Genomic DNA, 19926 nt, shown 5'->3' with positions numbered 1-19926 from the left:
AGACCGAAACTCTTTTGTTTCGATTTTTTTGTTTTGGACTGTAACTCTTTACGGGCGTAGAAGGCCTTGTTTTTCTCTCATGGAGAGGCTGGTGATTTTGAACTGCTGGCCTTGTGGTTAACAACCCCACACGTAACCAGCGCACCTCCATGGCTCTTCTGCCTAGCACGACCTAAGTGCTGTCGCTCAAAAGATGGATTCATAAAGGTGAAGGGTGTTTCCTCAGGTAAGGCCAGCATGGCTCTCCCTGGAAGTGAAGAGCTTGAGTTTGCTATGAAATTTAACTTTCTGTGGCAGCACAGAGAAGCCCTGGTGGCAGAGCGGGCTATGAGTGGGGCTGTTAACGGGAAGGTCAGCGGTTTGAAACCACCAGCCCCTCTGAGGGGGAAAGATGCTTTCTGCTCCTGTAAAGATTTAGAGCCTCAGAAACCACCGGGGGGGGGTGGTTGTCCCAGGGGGGTTTGTCCCATTGGGTTACTTCGAGTCGAATCCACTTGATGGCAGCGAGTTTGGGTTTTTGGTTTGGATGGCGGCTCAATGGTTAAAGTGCTTGACTGCTAGCCAAAATGTCCACGGTTCGAACCCACCAGCGGTTCCAGGTGAGAAAGGCCCTGGCTACCTACTCCTGTCAAGCTGATGCCATGGCCAACAGGGGCAGCTCTACTCTGTCCTGCAAGGTCACCGTGAGTCACGACAGACCGGGTAGAATAACAGCAAAAATAGATTAGACTCCATATGATCGTAAAAATTATAAAGGTGTTTTACAAAATTCCCTGCCAGGCGCTAAACAGCCATATCTGCAAGCACTGTCCACCGCTTGTCAGTTTGTTGTACCGCGCTGGCTTGTGCACTGCTGTGATGCCGGAAGCGATGTCGCTGGTACTTCAAAGAGCAGCAGGGGCACCCAAAGTGGACACATTTCAGCAGAGCTCCCAGACTAAGGACAGACAGTGGAGAAGGACTCAGCTCCCCGCTGTAGAGGTGGAAGGAGGCACCGACCACCTCATGCGTGGCTTCGTGACTTTGTCAGAGGCTGAAAGCCTGATGGGCGGAAGCGGCACATTGTCGGAGGCGATGGTACCAGAGGATGGACCTCTCGGGTCAGAAGACATCCAGAGGGACAACTGTGAGAATGGCCCAGGACCGGGCAGTGTTCCGTTCTGTTGTGCACGAGGTCACTGTGGGTCGAACAGACTTGATGACACTTACCAACAACAACAACGAGTGCTCGAGAAAAAAAAATGCTATAATATCTTTTTTTTTGCTATAATATTTCTAAAGGCTGTATTCAAAACTACATTGAACTACACATTAAATGGCTACATTCTGAAGGACAGCACGTAGCCTATAGAAGTGGCTCAACTAAACTGTTCAAGTTACTAAACTCCCCAGATGCATGTCACTGCAGTTAGTGGCCATGGAGTCTGCAGTGACTCGTGGCGGCGCTCCAATCTCACTCAGGAGGCGCAGACGCTCTCTGGATAGGCCATGAGGAAGACCAATCTCTAGAGAAGGATGTCTCCTTTGGGGAGGAAAGAAAGGGGCCACGGAAAATGGAGGTTAACAGGACACCCAGAGGGAAGCCAATGACATCAGGGCAGCAGTGTTAACAAACCTCTTTCTCGGCTTCTTTAAATTCAGCTTCTTTCTCCTTGATCCGCTGCACAAACCTCTGTTTTAGCCGCTCCTCCTCCCTCTGGCACTGCTCGGAGAACTCCTGTCTTTTGGCTCCGTAGACCTCTTGAAAGCTGAAACGGTATCCCATGACTCTCGTGTTAAACTGCTAAAAGTCATGCACAAATATTGAGTAGAGAGGAGCTGGTACCAAGGGCTCAAACAGTCAATGTTAGAAAATGATGGCGACAGATGTACAAAGATGCTTGATACAATGGATGTATGGGATGTTATATGAGCTGTAAGAACCCCCAATAAAATGATCTTTAAAAAAAGTTAAAACCCCAAACTCCCTGGCACTGCATCGATTCCAACTGGCAGCGACCCGACAGGACAGAGCAGAACTGCCCCTGTGAGTTGCTGAGCATGTAACTCTTTAGGAGTGGAAAGCCTCCTCTTTCTCCCAAGACGTGTCTGGTGGTTTCAAACTGCTGGTCATGTGGTTAGCAGCCCAACACATCACTGATGGTTTTGATCTACCAGGATTCCTGTATTGTATATTAGGTCATATAAGGACATTCACTAATATTCACTCATGTATAGCAACAAAACATTAAAAAAATGTTTCTTTTAAACAGCTGCCATTGAATTGTAACTCTTAGTAACTTCCCTTAGGGCCTGGAGGCTGGAAATCTTTACAGGAGCAGAGCAGCGGGTGGTTAGCAGTCTAACACTTTCCCAACACCACCACCTGGGCCCCTAACAAAACACATAGAACTTTTCAGAGAGTAAGGTGCGCTATGATGTAATGGAAATAAAAACTGTCATTCCGAAAAAAAGGAAAAGTAAAGAAGGTGCTATATTTAAAAATAATAGCATCCGTGCTGTTGTTAGGAGTCCTGGTGGCGTAGTAGGTTACATGTAGGGCTGCCAACCACAAGGCCAAGAGTTCAAAACCACCAACCACTGCGAGAGAGAAAGATGAGGCTTTCTACTCCTGCAAAGATTGACAGTCTCAAAAACCCACAGGGCAAGTTCTGTCTTAGCAGGTTGCTAGGAGTTGGAATTGACTTGCTAGCAGTGAGTTATTTGTCGTCTTCTTCTGTGGCTGTTGGGAGCAGTCCATCAGTATTGGCCCAAAGCCAACCTACGTGACAAAGTAGAACTTTCACTCAGGGAATTTAGGCGATAATCTTTTAAAAACCGGTTTCCTTGGCACATACTTCACATTCATACAATATTCAACCATATTCAAAAGACTCGTGCAATCGTCACCACAGTCAATTTCAGAACATTTTCTTCTCGTACTGATTATTGTCAGCTCCCATTTCCCATCTTTAGGACGCCCCTGGGCAGTTACCGATCCGGTTACTGTCTCCACAGACCGACCTATGCTAGATGCCAAATAGAGAACAGCATGCAAAAGACAAACAGGAAGCGAGCAACAAACAAACAGAAAACCTAAGAACAATGACTAGGCAAAACAAAGAAAACCCTCGAAGGGAAAGCAGAGAAAACTATAGGGAGGAGGTCAAGTGATAAGGTTATTGCATTTTAGTCTAACTACATCAGCCACCACTGACTTTCCAATGCTCTCGGATAACAAAGCCGCCCTCATCTCCAGATGAGGTTTGGAGCGATTCACCAGAGGCTTGATCCATGCGGGGACCTGCATATGGATTTTGGGTTTCCATTGTCAATCTTAGCCTTCTGCAAACCCAGTGTTCACCATTCAAGCTCCGATACCATTCCTTCCTTTGATTGTGGATTTTATCTGGCTATAATCTTTAAGGAAGCTGGTCACCAGGTCTTTCTACCATGAAGTCGCTGAGTGGGTTCCAAGTGGTGGCCTTTCCATTAGCAACCTCGGGCTTCAGTCTAACACCACCAGACGTGTCCAAACCCAAGTCCAAAACCAAACTCACTGACACGGAGCTGCTGTCGACTGAGTGACCATACAGGGCAGAGTAGAACTGTCCCTGTGAGTTTTTGAGACTGCAATGGTAAATGGGAGTAGAAAGCCGAGGAGTGACTGGTAGTTTTGAACTGCCGACCTTGCAGATCACAGCTCAACAAGTGACCACTACACCACCAGGGCTCCGGGTCTATGTAGAACACATAAGAAAGTGTGGGGAGAGTGGCACGTTAGAGGTAGAATTCCCCCTTGCCAGTGGGAGACCTGGTTTATGGCCTGTCCATGAGGGCTTGCCTGTTGTGGTGACACGGGACAGGTTTCAGCGCAGAGCTTGCAGACTCAGATGGGAGAAAGCCTGGTGATCTAGTTCCCAAAACATCAGCCAGCGAAAACCCTATGGGTTGCACTGCCAGAGCCACAGCGGCCATGGGAAGGATGCAGGACCAGGCAATGTTTGGGGCTGTCGGATGTGGGGTCACCGTGACATTGAACTGCACCAACCCTAATAGCATACAGAGAGGACTCGAATTCTGAAACCCCTCCTGAGTGTGTTTCACATAAATACAAAATAAAGTCTTTCTCCCCTCTCAGATAAACATTTCGGCATACATGGAAATAAGCCCTGGTAGTGTAGTGGGTTCTGTGCTTGATCCGCTAACCACGGGGTCAGCAGTTTGAAATCAGCAGCTGATCAGAGGGAAAGAGATGAGTCTTTCTACCGGTAACACATGACTCTGTCCTGGAGGGTGGCCGTGAACAGAACCGACCAGATGGCAGTGAGTCAAGTATCATCATGTTAAGAGCCCTGGTGATGTTGTCAGGGAAACACACGTAGGGGCTGCTCACCACAAGGTCAGTGGTTCAAACGCACAGATGAGGCTATCTGATAGAGTCATAAACTTATTTGGCCCACCCCCCTCCCCGCCAAAATTACTCAATGCCCACCTGGCCATTAACAACTCTTGTACTATAGCCCATCATCCAGGATAGAGGGTAGATTTCTGCTTTCGTAGCCCCTCTGGATCAGTCCACTGACCTCCCCCATTCGGGGAAACATGAGCCCTCTCCCCCAGCATGCATCTGCAGCCCTACTTAGGGTCACTATGAGCGACAATCAACTGGGTGACGGGGGTCATCATTGAATTAAGTGCTTCTAGTGGCACGTTGGGTAAGGACTGAACTGCCCATCAGAAGGTGCGTGGTTTGACCCCACCAGCCCCCACGGCCATGAAGATTTACAGCCTCGGAAACCATCCAGGTCAAGTTCAAGCAGTGGCAGTCAGTTGAAATCTACTTACAGCAATGGATTTGTGTGATGCAATGAATTCCTATAGGTGGCGCTTTTCACCCATTTGGGGAAACTGCTTGAGAGATTTCCTTCCAAACCTGTGGAATTTTCTTTGCCCTACAAAGGTTTCTTTGTTGCTCGAAAGGTTGGTTACTTTTGTTCAGGTTCATTGCCACGTCATGGGGAAGCTGTACACAACCTGGCTTTAATACATTTGGTCTGCTCCTAGGCTGTGATCGGTATGCATGTTTGTGGACTGATCGATTGACTATAAATTGGGCGACTACAGTCTATTATGCAAATAAACTATGTGTGGCCTACTGAGAGGGGATTGGTCAGTTTGAGCCTGTCAGCCAGGGGCCATACCTTGAACTTGAAGAGGAGTTATTTATATATGCAACCAACCTCATAGAAGTTTTTGAGGCACAAAGAAGCCAGAAGAGAAGCAGCAGGAAGCATAAGTAAGAGATGAGGGAGAAGCAGAAAAGAGTTCTAATGCAGACCCAGGGCTGTAACCCTGAAGCCAGGAGAGGGCCAGCAGGGGTCCAGTAGCAGAGCCAATGGCAATGGGCCCAAATTCACCACCGAGTCAATTCTGACTCAGAGTGACCTGTAGGACAGAGAAGAACTGCCCCTGTGAGTTTCCAAGACTTTAACTCTTTATGGGAGCAGAAAGCCCTGTGTTTCTCCCACGGAGCAGCAGGTGGTTTTGAACTCCTGACCTGCAGGTAACAGCCCACTGCATAACCACTATGCCACCAGGGCTCCTGCAATGGGTCTAGAATGAGCCCAGCAGCAGAGTCAGTAGAGACAGGCCCAAAGGACAAAGAGGGCCCTGTCCTCTGGTGGTCAGGGGGAGGCTGCACAGAGGCCTTTGCTGTGGACTACTGGTCCCGCAGAAGAGTAGAGAGCTGTGGGAGGAATGGTGTCCAAATTGGTTGGGAATAAAGGTTGGAGAATGAGGGTCTGACTGACCTCCATCTCATGTTGGAACTTGGTGCTGTTCCTGGCCACTGTCCCCCTGAAGTTAGACAGGTCTGACACTAGGATGACACTGTGTACTCTGACATTGCTTTGCCATGTCATTTGGTTGTTCCTGCGAAGTGTCTGTACTCACAGTGGAAGAGGTGTCCCATACATGGAAAGCCCAGGATGGCTGGGCCATGGGAAGCCTACAGTTTGGCTCTTTGCCAAAGGATTCTCCCTTTGGCTGTGGGAGGCTCCAAGTTACCCACCTGAGGGGTTGGTTGTTGGGACCCACGTCCGTGAAGCCCATTTTCGTCAGCCTGTGGCACCGGTACCGCTGGTAGTGCTGGGTGTGGGTGTGCTCCTTCAGGTCCTCCATGTTGGTGCACAGGAGCATGTTGCGCAGCTTCACAAAGTCGCAGTGGCTTTCATTGTCCACTAGGCGGGCAGCAAAGGAAAGCAACATCGTGAGTCCCTGGCCCTCGGAAAGGACTCTTGAATGAATGCATTTCACAAAAGCCGACATTTTGAACCCTGGAAAAGCTGAGTGACCACTCTGACCAATAGCTGCCTTCCTTTGAACCAGTGCTTCTCAACCTTCCTGATGCCGCGACCCTTTCACACAGGTCCTCGTGTGGTGCTAACCCCCAACCATAACACGATTCTCGTTGCTACTTCATCACTGTCATTTTGCTACTGTCATGAATCATCATGTAAATATCCGATAGGCAGGATGTATTTTCATTGTTACAAATTGAACATCATTAAAGCATCGTGATGAATCACGAAAACAGTATATAATTATCTATTGTTAAATATTTCTTTCTAATGACAAATCAAGGAAATTTTGTCTGGAAGCATGGTGTAGCATGGGTAACAGGTTTCACGCTGGGTACTCATAGGTGGGTGTATCTACATGTGGACGGACCCGCCTAGAGACAGATAGAGGAACAGTGTCTCGGTTCCTAAGACCATCGGAAATATGTGTTTCCGATGGTCTTAGGCAATCCCTGTGAAAGGGTCATTCGACCCCCAAAGGGGTCGTAACCCACAGGTTGAGAACCGCTGCTTTGAACCATGCAACAATGGTTGTATTATACCTACTGGTTAGAAGCAGGTTTACTCAAACCTGAAGAAAACCTGTCCCTGTGGGGTCAATTCCAGCTTATAGTGACCCTCGAGGACAATGGACTAAGGCCTAACCCTTGTGCACATGGCACAGGACCAAGCAATGTCCCAGCCTGTTGAACAGAGGACCGCCTCCACAGCCCGTGACAACAACGGTGGGCAGGGGAGAGCTGCCCGCAGGACCTCCAGGCTGCAAACAGTGACAGGAGCTGACCGCCACATCTCTGAACCACTGACCTCTCCGTAGCAAAGAGCTTCGTCCCTGTGGCCCTAGGGTGCTTTGAGTTTCTTCAAGGGCCAGGAAACGTGCTTCCGATGTGCGAGTCAAGGAATAAGTAGCAAACAGCGAAGCAATTAATTAGATTCAATTAGATTAAGCGAGAGGTTTCCCAAGAGGCGGCTTTCCACTCCTGTACAGATTCACAGTCTCGGAACCCACAGGACACCTCTGTCCTAGCGCGTCACCATGCGTCGGAGCTGACTGGATTGGCAGCGACAGAGAACTATTGCTTTTCAACAGTAATTTTCATTTTACGAAAAGAGATATTGCCCACAGTTGTAGCAAAGTCTGTCATGGGATTTCATTAAAGCCCATTTTGCGAATCCCCAGCCCTTTACAGCTGTGCATCCTCTATGATCAGATTACACAACATAAGCTTGTGTGCCTGCAGCAAGCACTGGGCAAATAACCTGGTCTGTTTCACACGACCATGTAGTTTGCGATGTCTGGAAGGCACAATCTACGGTAACACAGTATATGATATCGCTATGGTTCCTAAAATGATCCTAAGGCTTTAGCATTCCAAGTGTTTAATGTTTTTCAATGCATTCTTTTTTTTTAAAAAAACACTGCAATCCGGAAATTTTAATCTAGGTAACGAGGATATGTTCCTCATTGACTAACATCACAAGCATGTGAACCAGAAAATGCCTGCCTGTAGCAATAGCCCAGCTGGATCCACAAGATAAACATCAGTGACGCCTTCCCAACCAGAAACGAAACTCGCTGCCATAGTCGATTCCAACTCAGTGACCCCACAAGACAGAGTGGAACGGCCCCATAGGATTCGCAGGAGCAGACAGCCTCAGAGCGGTGGGTGGGCGTAAGCCACTCACCTCACAATTAGAAGCGCTTGAACCACTGTGACACCAGGGGCCTTTTAATCATCAAATCTGGCTCACAGCTCCTAGCCCTCCTACAGGACACCGTAGAACGTCTCCTGTGAGCTTCCAAGACTGTAATTCTTTATGGGAGTAGAAAGCCTCATCTTGCTCCCAGCAGAGCGGCTGGTGGGTTTGAACTGCTGGCCTTGTGGTTAGCAGCCCAATATGTAATCCACTGTGTCACCAGGGCTCCACAGTTACCCTCAGCCAAAGGTGAAGATCAATCATATATTGTTTTAGAAATGCTTCGTCATTCATTTTACTCATGGTCTCTTTAAAAGTCCTTTCCACGTTAGGCAATGCTTCATGTTTGTGTGCCCGGGCAATGCATCCGAAGTGCAGCCACCCATGTGGGTATTGATGGAAGCTGGCTTGCTGTGATGCTGCTGTGGGTCTCAGCAGAGCTTCCAGACCACAGCAGACTAAGAAGAAAGCTCTGGTGGGCAGAGAGCGTAGGCAGAGAGAGATCGCGTAGGCACCTGCTGTGGGTAGACCAGGAGGCTTTGCCTGGCCTCTGTGGGCTTTGACCTCAAGCATTTGGCCAACTCTTGTGAGAATGAATCTAAGCTGTCCATCGGCAGTTCTGGTCGGTGCTAGGTGCCATCAGGCCAGCATCTTACTCACGCAACCCCGTGCACAATGGGACAAAACTGCCATCCTGTTGAGGACCCCACTGCTCGGATCTGTGGGGTCTTCATCAGACGTGGATCGCAGGGCCTTTCTTCCTAGTCAGCTGGGTCCTGGAAACTGCCGCAGTGTGTTCAGCATCCGGCAGCACATGAGCCTCCGCATGGAAGGTGAGAGAGAGCTACCACTGAACACCCACTCCTCCCAGCACCCCTTAGTGAGTTAAGACGCTCTCTGGAGTGGACTTGGTGGCGTCTAGGATGTGGTCACTGCCATCGTTGTCCATCCAGCTCACGTTCACCATATTTACCTTGTAACACTCCCCACGGGTACTGGCGGCCTCTGGCTGTCCTTTTTCCAACTCTCACTTCGTCCATGCTTCCCACCACGGCAAAGGGCAGACTTTCCTGGAAAGACACCAAGACATCACTCGCCTTCCCTGCCACCACTGTGGCTCACTCCCAACATCAGACTCCCGCTATCAACTGATCATAAAGGGGCGTTCTCCCTGCCCCACCATTTGAGGGCTGGCTTGGCGGTGACTGCTGCTGATCTGGGGGGTCCCTGGTGGTGTCCTGGGTGAAGCACTGGACTGCCAACTGCAAGGTCAGCACTTCAAACCCCCAGCTGCTCAGAGGGAGGTTTTTTCCTTGTACTCTAAAGAGTTACAGTGTCTGAAACCCACAGGGGCAGTTCTCCGTCCTCGGGTTGCTGTGAGTCAGAATCCACTTCATGGAAGCGAGTTTTGAGTGACAACTGAGGATTTCCCTAAGCTAGGGGAGGGGGATGCATAAGCTCTGAGAAATCACCAATATCAGTTAACATCACATGCCTCATCAAAGAGAGGTAGTTCCTCCCTGCCCCGGTGTGGATTTTGGCTGATGGCAACCCTGTCACACGAAGCATAAAGTCTCATCTTTCTCCTGAGGAATGGCTGGTGGCTTCTACAGCTAGCCTTTCGGTCAGCAGCCCACTGACCACTACACCACCAGAGTTCTTTAGCCACTACGTTAGGGGCAAGTTATTTAAATGTTTGACCAGCAGGGACTGAGAATGACGTGATACAGGACCAGATAGATGGTCCTTAGAAGAACACAGCTTCCCCACCTTTGCAGTAGCAGGCCCCTATTTAAAATTTTTTTTAATTCTATTTTCTGGGGGGCCTTATAGTTCTTATCACAATCCATACATCCATCCATTGTGTCAAACACATCTGTACATAGGTTGTCATCATCTTTTTCAAAACATTTTCTTTCTACTTGAGCCCCTGGCATCAACTCCTCATTTTCCCCCTCTCCCCCCATGTCCCCTTGTTAATTTATATATATTTTTTCATGTCTTACACCAATCGCTGTCTTATTTCACCCACTTTTCTGCTGTCTGTCCCCTATATGCTCCCCTTATTGGTCCTGAGGGGTTTATCTGTTCTGTATTCCCTGCGTTGCAAGCTCTTATCTGTACCAGTGTACATGCTCTGTTCTAGCCGGGTTTCTAAGATAGAATTGGGGTCATGGCAGTGGCGGGGGGTGGGGGGAACGTACTAAAGAACTAGAGGGAAGCTGTGTGTTTCATCTGCAGCCTGAGCAGGCCCCTTCGACAGTGGAAATTATCCACCGAGCAGCACTCAAAGCAGTGTTTCCAGTGGACGACACTGCCCTCTAGGGGCCCCAGAAAGATGGGGCAATGGTTGTAGCTGGGATGCAGTTGGGCTTGTTGAACAGGAATAAGAGGGCCAGGGGAGCATTAAACCATTCATCCGCGTTTCAACTGTTTTCTGAGAAGGGCGTGTAGCTTAATACGTCTGGGCGTCTCTGCCCTGAAATAGAGCAAGGCCTCTCCTGCCACGGGGAGCACAGAGCGAAGGGGTTAGCTCACAACATACCTGCCCAGGGATGTTCACAGCCCCTCTATTTGCAATGTCCACCCCTACCCCCGACCAACCTGAAACGACCCATAGGTCCTTTAGCAGGTGATTGGTTAAACAAACTGGGGGACATCCAGGAGGCGGGATTCTCTTTAGCAGTTAACAGAAAGGAACCCGGGGGAATCCCATAGCAACTCGAATAGTTCTCCAGTGCATTCTGCCGAGTGAAAACAAGGACGACACCAACTCCCAGAAGGTCGTCTTCCGTATAATTCCATTGAGCTGCCATTCTCCAAATGACAAAATTAAAGACACGGATAGATCGGTGGGTACCAGGGGTCAAGAGGGGCTGATGGGTGGGAGGACCCGTGGTTATCAACAGGTAACAGGAGGGATCCTGTGGTGGTAGGGAGAGGCCAGGCCAATGTCAACATGACATTATGCCGTGTCGATGGTCATGGTAGCATGCTATCGCACTGCAAGCTGCTCCAGGCGGGTGACACTGGGTCAGGACAGAGGACTGTTCTGTACCATTTGTACATTACCTCCATTATCTCAAAGGTATCTCCCTGCTCCCTGCTGCCCGATCGACCCCTTAGGACAGCGTAGATTTGCCCCCACAGGGTTTCCAGGCGGTGATCTGTAGGGAAGCAGACTGCCTCATCGTTCTCCCACAGAGTGGCGGGTGGGTTCAAACTACAGACCTTTCCAGTTAGCCGCTGAGCGCCCATTGTAAAGAGCTGCTTTACGAAAAGGTTGTAGGATTCTAATGTCTTCCACCTGGGAGCCCTGGTGGAATAGTGGGTGACGGGTTGGGCTGCTAACCACCAGCTCAGCAGTTGAAACCCCGGGGGCTGCTCCTCAGGAGAAAAATGAGGCTTTCTTCCACTCCCCAAGAAGTCCACTTACAAGCCTGAGTTAGGATGACTGTGAGCCAGGATCAACCTGAGGGCAGCGGGGTTTGTGAGCTGGTGTCCTCCGCGGGAACCTACCGCGTCTCCCTTGTTTAAAGTAAAGAAATAAAGAGATAGATGTCTAAGGCAGTGGACCATGTTCCCACTTGGAATGTGCCTAAGGTTTCCACTTGTGCCATTTTGTTTGAGGCACAGGAAAGCAGAACAAAGATAAGTTTAGGAAGTCCTTCACAGCAGCCTTATTTTTTTTCCTTTTTAAATCAGGAAATAGACACATTGCTCTCCACCCTGGATTTTAACAAACACATTCCTTCATTGATACCTGTGTGTGGTGACGCCAACCCACTGCCACGGGGCCACACATCGTATTTCCGTCTCTCCCTGCCCACAGTTCTCCTGTGCAGCAGGGTCTGCCGACACTTACTTGCAGTGAGTTCACCGACGCACTGGCTTCATCATTGGCCGGGATCTGGTAGATCTGGATGCCATTGCCAGCCAATTCGCTCATGATCTTACTCTTAAACTTCTGTAAATCCGTTTTTGAAACTGTATCTGCTTTGGCGATCAGTGGTACAATGTTCACCTACGAAGGAAGACAGATAGCTTCGCATCAGGGAGAATTGGTTGTTCATCTGGGAGTTGTCAAAGTCAACAACCCCACAACCTCTGGAACTAGACAGCCACTGCCTCGCATTCATTCCCATACCTTCTTCGCCAAGCCCTCCCCCCAAGGGTGCTCTTTGTTGTTGCTGTTTTCATTGTGACTTGAGTAGTGGACTCACATTTCAGACCATCAGCTCGGCGTTCAATAGTTCAACCCCCTTCTCTGATCTCTCCCTCGTGGGGTCCTCCATTCTCCTTTCCACCCAAGTCAACGCCTGCCGACTCTCTAGTCTGGTGTTCCCCCTTCCCTCCGTACCCTCTCTGCCTTGGTAAACCCCACAGTCTGTTCCCTTTGGCATGAAAGTCTTGGTCTTTATGCCGACAGTAGTGGTCTCATACAACATTTGTTTTGTTGTAATTAAATAACTTTGTCTCATATCCTTTGGATGTGTTGTCAGGAGAGAGCAGTCCCTGGAGAAGGACATCCTGCTTGGTAAAGTAGGGGGACAGCGGAAAAGAGGAAGGCCTTAAGGAGATGGATGGACACAGTGGCTGCAGCCTTGGACTCAAGCACAGGGACAATTGAGTGTGGTCCAGGACCGGGCAGTGTTTCATTCTCTTGTGCAGAGGGTTGCTATGGGTCGGAACCAACACAACGGCACCTAACAACAGCAAGAACTTCACTCAGCACAATAATGTCCAGGTCCATCCATAGCATGAGGAGCTTTGTGGCTTCCGTGTTGTTTTTTCACCTATACATAGTATTCCCTTGTGCATATGTACCAAAGCTTCTTCACCCATTTCTCTACTGGTGGGTGTCTGGGCTGCTTCTAACTTCTTGCGATAGATAGTAACCGTGCTGTTATGGACACTGGAGTACATGTGTCTGTCGGTGCTGTGTCTTCTGCATCTTCAGGGTATGCACCCAGCAGCAGTATTGCTGGGTTGTATGGGATTTCTACTCCCAGGTGTTTGAGGTAGTGCCACACCGCTTTCCACGTGGGCTCTACATAGTTACAGTCCCACCAGCGGGGGATCAGGGTTCTGCTCTCGCCACACCTTCTTCAGCATTGGTTGTTTTCTGTCTCGTTTTGTTTGTCTGCTGTAATTGAGCCATCCTTGTTGATGTCAGGTGATATTTTATCCTTGCTCTGATTTACATCTTCTGGTTGGCTAATGATCGTGAGCATTTTTTCATGTTTGTTAGCCATGTGGGTATCATTTTGGTGAGTCGGTGCTCACTGAAGAGGAGTTGTTCTTATCAGACTTTGGGTGTAGAAAGGGCCACCCAGCTCAGAAGCAACAAAGCCCACATGGAAGAAGCACACCAGTTTGTGTGATCAGGAGGTGTCGATGGGATCAAGTGCATCTAAGACCCAGAATAAAACCATACTCAAGGTGAATAAGGGGGTGGCATGGAGTGAAGACCCAGTGCCCATCTGTAGACAATTGGACATCCCCTCACAGAGGAGTCACAGGGAAGAGATGAGCCAGGCAGGGTGCAGTATAACACGGATGAAACACACAACTTTCCTTTAGTTCTTTGGCACTTCCTTCCCCCCACTATCATGACCTTAATTCTACCTTACAAATCAGATTAGGCCAGAACATGCACACTGGTACATATAAGAGCCCACAACACAGGAAATTCAGGACAGACAAACCCCTCAGGACCAACAATGAGAGCAGAGATACCAGGAGGATTAAGGGAGGCTGGGGGGCGGGGGGAGAAAGGGGAAATCGATCACAAGGATAAATATATTACTCCCTCCTAGGGGGACAAATAATGGAAAAGTGGGTGAGGTAAGATATGAAAATAATAATCTAAAACTTATCAAGGGTTTGTGAGGTAGGGCAGATGGGGGAGGGAGGGAGAAGAAATGGGAGCTGATATCTGGGGCTCAAGTGGGAAGAGAATGCTTTGAAAATGATGATGGTGGCATATGTGCAAATGTGCTTGACACGCTGGATGAATGTATGGATTTTGATAAGAGATGTAAGAGCCCCCAATAAAATATGGGAAAAAAAACAACAACTGGGAGCTCAAAGGGTAGAAGGAGCAGCCTGTCCTCAATACCGTAGGACTGATTGGGTTTTGCCTTCTACCTCTCATTCACGCATACCACCTTATGTCAGTAATTCTCCCCTAATCAGTGCCTCATCTTCACAGAGTCGGCTCCACGGGATTTTCTTGTGTTACTTAACACCACCCTCCAAAGAACATAGAACTCTCTCTGCAGGCAACCAAAGCAGTCTAGTTCATGCTTGCACAGGCTAATTTAAAAAATAATAATACTGTGTTTAGACATGTCTGCAATCAGTAGATAGCTGTTGACACCTTCTCTCAGGGTGCCTTAAAAAATCCAATCGAAGAGTTGGCTTCCAAGGGGATCTGCTAGGCCGGTTAAATTCAAGACAGAGAGGTCAGCTCAGAAGGTGATGACAACTCTTTGGGGCATTCCAACGGCATAATCTCAGAGGAGCGTTTCCTGAAGAAACGGCCTTAGTGAGGAAAAGCTCATGAGATTTGCTCGGAGGCAACTTTTATGCATCACGACAATGGACCTGCTTTGAGGGGAGCCGGGGCAGTCCTGTATGAATTTCACTGGGTGAAAACATCATGTTAAATGAAGTAAGTCAGATGATGCTATTTATATGAAATATTCAGAAAAAGCAAATTTATGGGGGCAGAGATCACACAAATGGTTGTCTATTGCTGAGGAGAAGAGTGGAAATTAACTTCCAACCTGAGGAAATTTGGGGGATGAAAGACACAGTCTGAAAATGTGTTTGTGTGACGGTAGCACCGTTCTGTTCCTTCTACTGGAAACTTTTCGTTGTAAAGTTGAGATGGATGAATTTGTGCTGTGCAAACGATGCCTCAGAGGAGCTACCTTTAGACAGTTGCTGAATGAATTGGTAAAGACGAATTTGTCATTATTTTCTAATGATAAGATAGTTTAGCTAAGTTTTAAATATTAATCACAGTAACCATTATTTTTAAAAGTAACATTATTTAAACATTTGTGCTCCAGATCTTGTGCAGAGGGCATTACTTCCTTTAATCTTTTTAGCAAATCAATGGAATCGGTATCTGTTTCATTTTGCAGTGAACAAGCTGAAGGTGCATTGGTAAAGAAGATGCCATGTACACACAGCCAGGATTTAGCAGCGCTGGGACTCGGGCCAGTGTGCGCAGGACCTGAGCTCTGACAGCTGTCCAAAAGAATGACAAATTACTAATAAAAGTGAAGGAAAACAGGGTGGAAAAAGGAACTTCACTGGGAATCCTTACCACACCCACTCAACAACCTTGACCTTTAGGGTTCTTTTTGTGACCTAAATGAAAAAGAGCACTTCAAAATAACATGATTTGAGTCCTTGGGGTGCCAATGCTGCCACTGTGATGTACACAGAACTGTGCAGAATTCTTCAGGGAAGGGTGGGAAAGATGGACACATCACCTTTGGAATCCTATAGCTCTGGATGGAGGGTGTTATTTCTGTTTCCTAAAGCTTTTGATCATTTTCTAGCTATACTATTTTATACTTCAGTATTCTCAACAACAGCAAAAACCTTAAAAGGGGATTTGGATTAAGGAATTAAAAAAACTGCAGAGACCCAAAGCCCATCTATGGACAGTGGGGCAGAGGGGTTGAGTCAATCAGGGTGCAGTAGAGTACTGATGGGTCACGCAATCTACCTGTTGCCTGGAGGCCTCCTCAGGCCCCCTCCATCCCCGCTATCACAACCTCAGCCCCCCTCCATCCCCGCTATCACAACCTCAGCCCCCCTCCATCCCCGCTATCACAACCTCAGCCCCCCTCCCATCCCTGCTATCACAACCTCAGTGCCTCCTCCCAATCTAGACGGGAGCATGTCCATAGGTATAGGTAAGAGGTCATACTCACAACACATGGAGCCCAGGAGCAGGAATTGGAATTGAGATACCAATAGGGGAGGGGGAAGCGGGGGGAGGGAGGGGGTGCAACAATCGTAATAAATGGCACATAACCACACACCCCCATCCAGGGGGAAGAACAACAGAAACCAGAGGAGAAAGGGAGACAATGGTTGGAGTGAGATATGAAAATAAATAATCTACAATCTATCAAGGGGCCATGAGGGTTGGGGTGAGAGAGGAAGGAGAGAAAAAAGGAGGAGCTGATCCCAAGGGTTCAATGGAAAGTAAATGTCTAGAAAAGAATGATGGAATATATGTAGGAATATATCGGATACAATTGATGTATGGTTTGTAACAAGAGTTGTAAGAACCCCTAATACAATTATTTTTTTAAAAAGCAAACAACAACAAAAATCCCCAAAAGGCAGGAGAATTCTTCTAGTTTTAAAATGACATAAAACCAGAACTTAATGTGTAAACTTTGATTGGATTTTAAAAGCAATCCAAGATTATATTTGGGGAAATTGTAAAACTTACATAATAGTAAATGAAATGAAAGAATTTTTAAAATGTAAATAAATAATCATCACAGCTTTCAAATAAAGATGGAAGATTGTTCTGAAAAAGAAAATCAATAAAACTAGCTTATACCAAGGAATCAAGTAGAAAACGTTTTGGAAATGATGATGGCAACATATGTACAAATATGCTTGATAAAACTGATGGATGGAATGTTATAAGAGCTGTAAGAGCTCCCAATAAATATGATTTTTAAAAGGAGAAATTAAAAAAACTAAAACCATGCAGGTATGTGTCCCTGATCCCTGGGACGGCTTCTTCACTTCAACTACAAACAAGTCCTTCAGCCACTGGGGGCCTTCTGAGATGAACTACAAAGTTTCTTGTTTGAAGAATACATTGTCAAAGGCAGGGCTTCTTTGATAAAGAGAACACAACTTCAGAACATTGGTCCTCCCTTCTGCTGATAACAGGCAGGCGTGCAGGCAGCGAGTTTGTGGGATGGCTCCCAACCACAGCGGTCGCACCAATATCACGAGAGAGTCACCCCGTGAATGTTCTTGGTTTCCCAGTGCAGTTACGTTTACACTCTCCTGCGTCCGTTACGCGCGTGTTTGCATGATGAAGTTGGAAACCTCATAAGAGCAAGGTCGACGGTTCAAACTCATCAGCTGCCCCGAGGGAAAAACGAGGAGGCTGTCTGCGCTTGTAAAGATGGCCAGCCCGGACACCCTCTACGGGGTCACTATGGGTCAGAATCGACAGGGAGTTTGGGGTCATAAATCAGGACTTTTCATCTAATCAGATGAAACTAATGAAATCAGGCTGTCTGATTAGAAACGTAATCCTATGCGCTATCCGCGTGTCAGCTTCATGGAGACGGCATCGCCCACGAGCAGGCAAGCAGCCACTGCTTCCTACATAGAAACAGTCACGGAAGCACGGTGCCTCCCAGAGACACCTTGGGACATACAGAGGTGGCTTCCCTGCTCACAGGCCGCTTGACCCCCATGGATGGCGAAAGCTTCCTGTTTCGCACCAGCACTGACACCAGGCAAAATGCACAGGGATTATCTTAGTACAAGACGCCAGTGTTTACTGCTAAAGAAAGGGCCGAATTACCCGAATGGAGTTAATTTGGGATTACCAGATACCACAGAACCGCCTCCCGCTCATGGCGACCGTACGGTCAGGTTTTCTTTCAGTGGCTGATTTTTCATATGTCGCCGCCATGCCTTTCTTTTGAGGCACCGGGTGGATTCAAAGCTCCAGTCTTTGAGTTAGCAGCTGCTGTTAACCAGCACTATCTCTCCACCCAGCCGACAGCCCGCGTGAACATGTGTCTACATGAGCAGGCCACAAAAAGTGTGTGCAAAAAGTCAACTAGCTCCCCATTCAACTTTGCCACGAACCTTTTGACGTTCCCTCACACGTATACACGTATATGTATATGTGTCAGTACAGTTCATGATTAAGAGATTCAAAATTCTAGTATAGGGCTTCTTATTAAAATGAAAATACATTTTATAAGGTATATGACTAAGTATCAGACCTTGACATTCTCCTTTTTACATAACAAAATTAAGCAGTGAATTCAATGTGAGAAATTGGAGCGAACAACAGTGCTCTAAGTTACCGTTTTATCATGGAAAAAAAACTAATTAGAATTTTGTCTTGTTTTGTTTTTTTTAACCAAAGGATACTATTTTAAATTAAATCCCTCTAGAAAGCAAGCTAAAGTTAAAATTTACTAAATACCTTATAGATGAGCAGGGGGGGGGGAAATTAAGCACGAGATATACATCTATTAAAGAATAACAGCTATGTGTCTGAAGAGATTTTCAAGGTACATTATTATCTCATAATAAGTGTGAAAGCTTGAAAAGTTAAGGGCTGTAGCCAGACACACCTTATTGTCAATCATCTTCATGGTTATCAGATCCAGTGACTTCAGAGAATGCCCCGTGGGGGCAATGAAGTAGAGACACACGTGGACTCGGGAATCGTGGAGCTTGTTTAAAGAACGCCTGATCTTCAGCTCTTCTTGGAGATAGGCCTCAAACTGAGTATCTACGTAGTCGATGATCGGTCGGTAGCTGAAATGGAGGAAGAAGCTCAGGCATGAAGACAAAGTACACTGCGACACTTCCTGTAATTGCCGAGTGCAGCATCTTGGAAGGATAGCATCAGATGATGCACATGTGCCAATTGCAAAATAAGGAGAGACGGTTACTTAGGGAAAAATGAAAACTTGGAGAGATTACAACGTACCCCAGGAGTCAAGAAGGCAAATTCTTTGAAATCAGACAATCTGGTTTCATTAAGCCAAGAACACACTCACCTGGCTTCCTTGTTTATTTGGTCGCCATAGCCGACTGTTTTCACAACTGTTAATTTCAAGTGAACATTACTTTCGTGGAGATCATACATCTGAACCTTAAGTCCAACACTGGGGTGGAAATGTGAGGATTTCTGTTCTTTAAAATTAGTATTAAACAATGTGTCGATCAGAGTTGATTTTCCAATTCCGGTGTCCCCTATGATGAACAGAGACACGTCATCATGAAGACATAGGCTGGGTGAGAAGAAATAACAATCTAACCCCTCAAAACAAAACAAAAGCCTGCCAGTGAGTACATTCTGACTCATAGTGACCTGTAGGATAGAGTAGCAATGGTCCCCCAGGGTGGCTTCAATGGCCCCAAATACTACCAAGAGTAAGATGTCCTTTAAAGTCTGCATGCTACCACTAGAACAAGCAGCCATATGAGACTCTCAGAGCAGCATTTGGTCGGTAGAAAGCTCAGAAGACAGGAAGGGATAGGGAAGGACTGGTGGAAACCATAAGCACAAGGAGGGAGGGGAGCGGGAGACAGCTGTGGCATTGTGGGGACTGCAATCAGTGTCACGAAACAAAATGTGCATGGAGTGTAGCATGGACAGCCAGTGATTTCCTGTAAGCTCCCACCCAAAGCACCATTCAAAAAGAATATTTTAAAGTAGACATGCTAGGACTGGCTCATTCGGTCATTAGAATAATAAAGATGGGAAAATCTATACATAAGCTGTATCAGTTTTTTAAAAACACTGAAAGAAAGAAAAAACTATTCAAGTAATATGGCAAAAAAAGGTCAAAATGAAACAAACATGCAGCCCTGATCTTCAAATTGGGAGCTTCAGTATCTCGTTGCTTAAGATCAGCAGAGGACAAACACCAATAATGTGGATGAAGGGAGACAGCGGGCAGTGTAAGATATGAAAATAATAATAATTTATAGCTTATCAGGCCTGGGTCCATGAGGGTGGGAGGGAAGGGGAGGTAGGGGGGAAAAGGAACTGATACTAAATACTCAAATAGAAAGAAAATATTTTGAAAATGATGAAGACAACATAGGTACACATGTGCTTGATACAGTTGAT

The 19926-nt window shown here is 47.2% G+C and overlaps 1 protein-coding gene across 1 annotated transcript in view; it reads right to left on the bottom strand.

Moving 5' to 3' along the window:
• The window catches only part of SEPTIN14 (septin 14), a 33616-nt gene that overhangs the window by 2572 nt on the left and 11118 nt on the right, over window positions 1-19926 (bottom strand). The window contains exons 4-9 of the mRNA XM_075528552.1: window positions 18848-19043; window positions 18416-18602; window positions 11905-12063; window positions 9013-9109; window positions 6053-6221; window positions 1616-1748 (exon numbers count right to left, since the gene is read on the bottom strand). Of these exons, the coding sequence (XP_075384667.1) occupies window positions 1616-1748; window positions 6053-6221; window positions 9013-9109; window positions 11905-12063; window positions 18416-18602; window positions 18848-19043 (941 nt within the window). The remainder of the gene's footprint in view (window positions 1-1615; window positions 1749-6052; window positions 6222-9012; window positions 9110-11904; window positions 12064-18415; window positions 18603-18847; window positions 19044-19926) is intronic.

Source organism: Tenrec ecaudatus, chromosome 12, assembly GCF_050624435.1.
Source record: "Tenrec ecaudatus isolate mTenEca1 chromosome 12, mTenEca1.hap1, whole genome shotgun sequence".
Taxonomy (NCBI): domain Eukaryota; kingdom Metazoa; phylum Chordata; class Mammalia; order Afrosoricida; family Tenrecidae; genus Tenrec; species Tenrec ecaudatus.
Note: the sequence above shows the minus strand (reverse complement) of the source record. Positions and strands in the feature narration are given on the sequence as shown.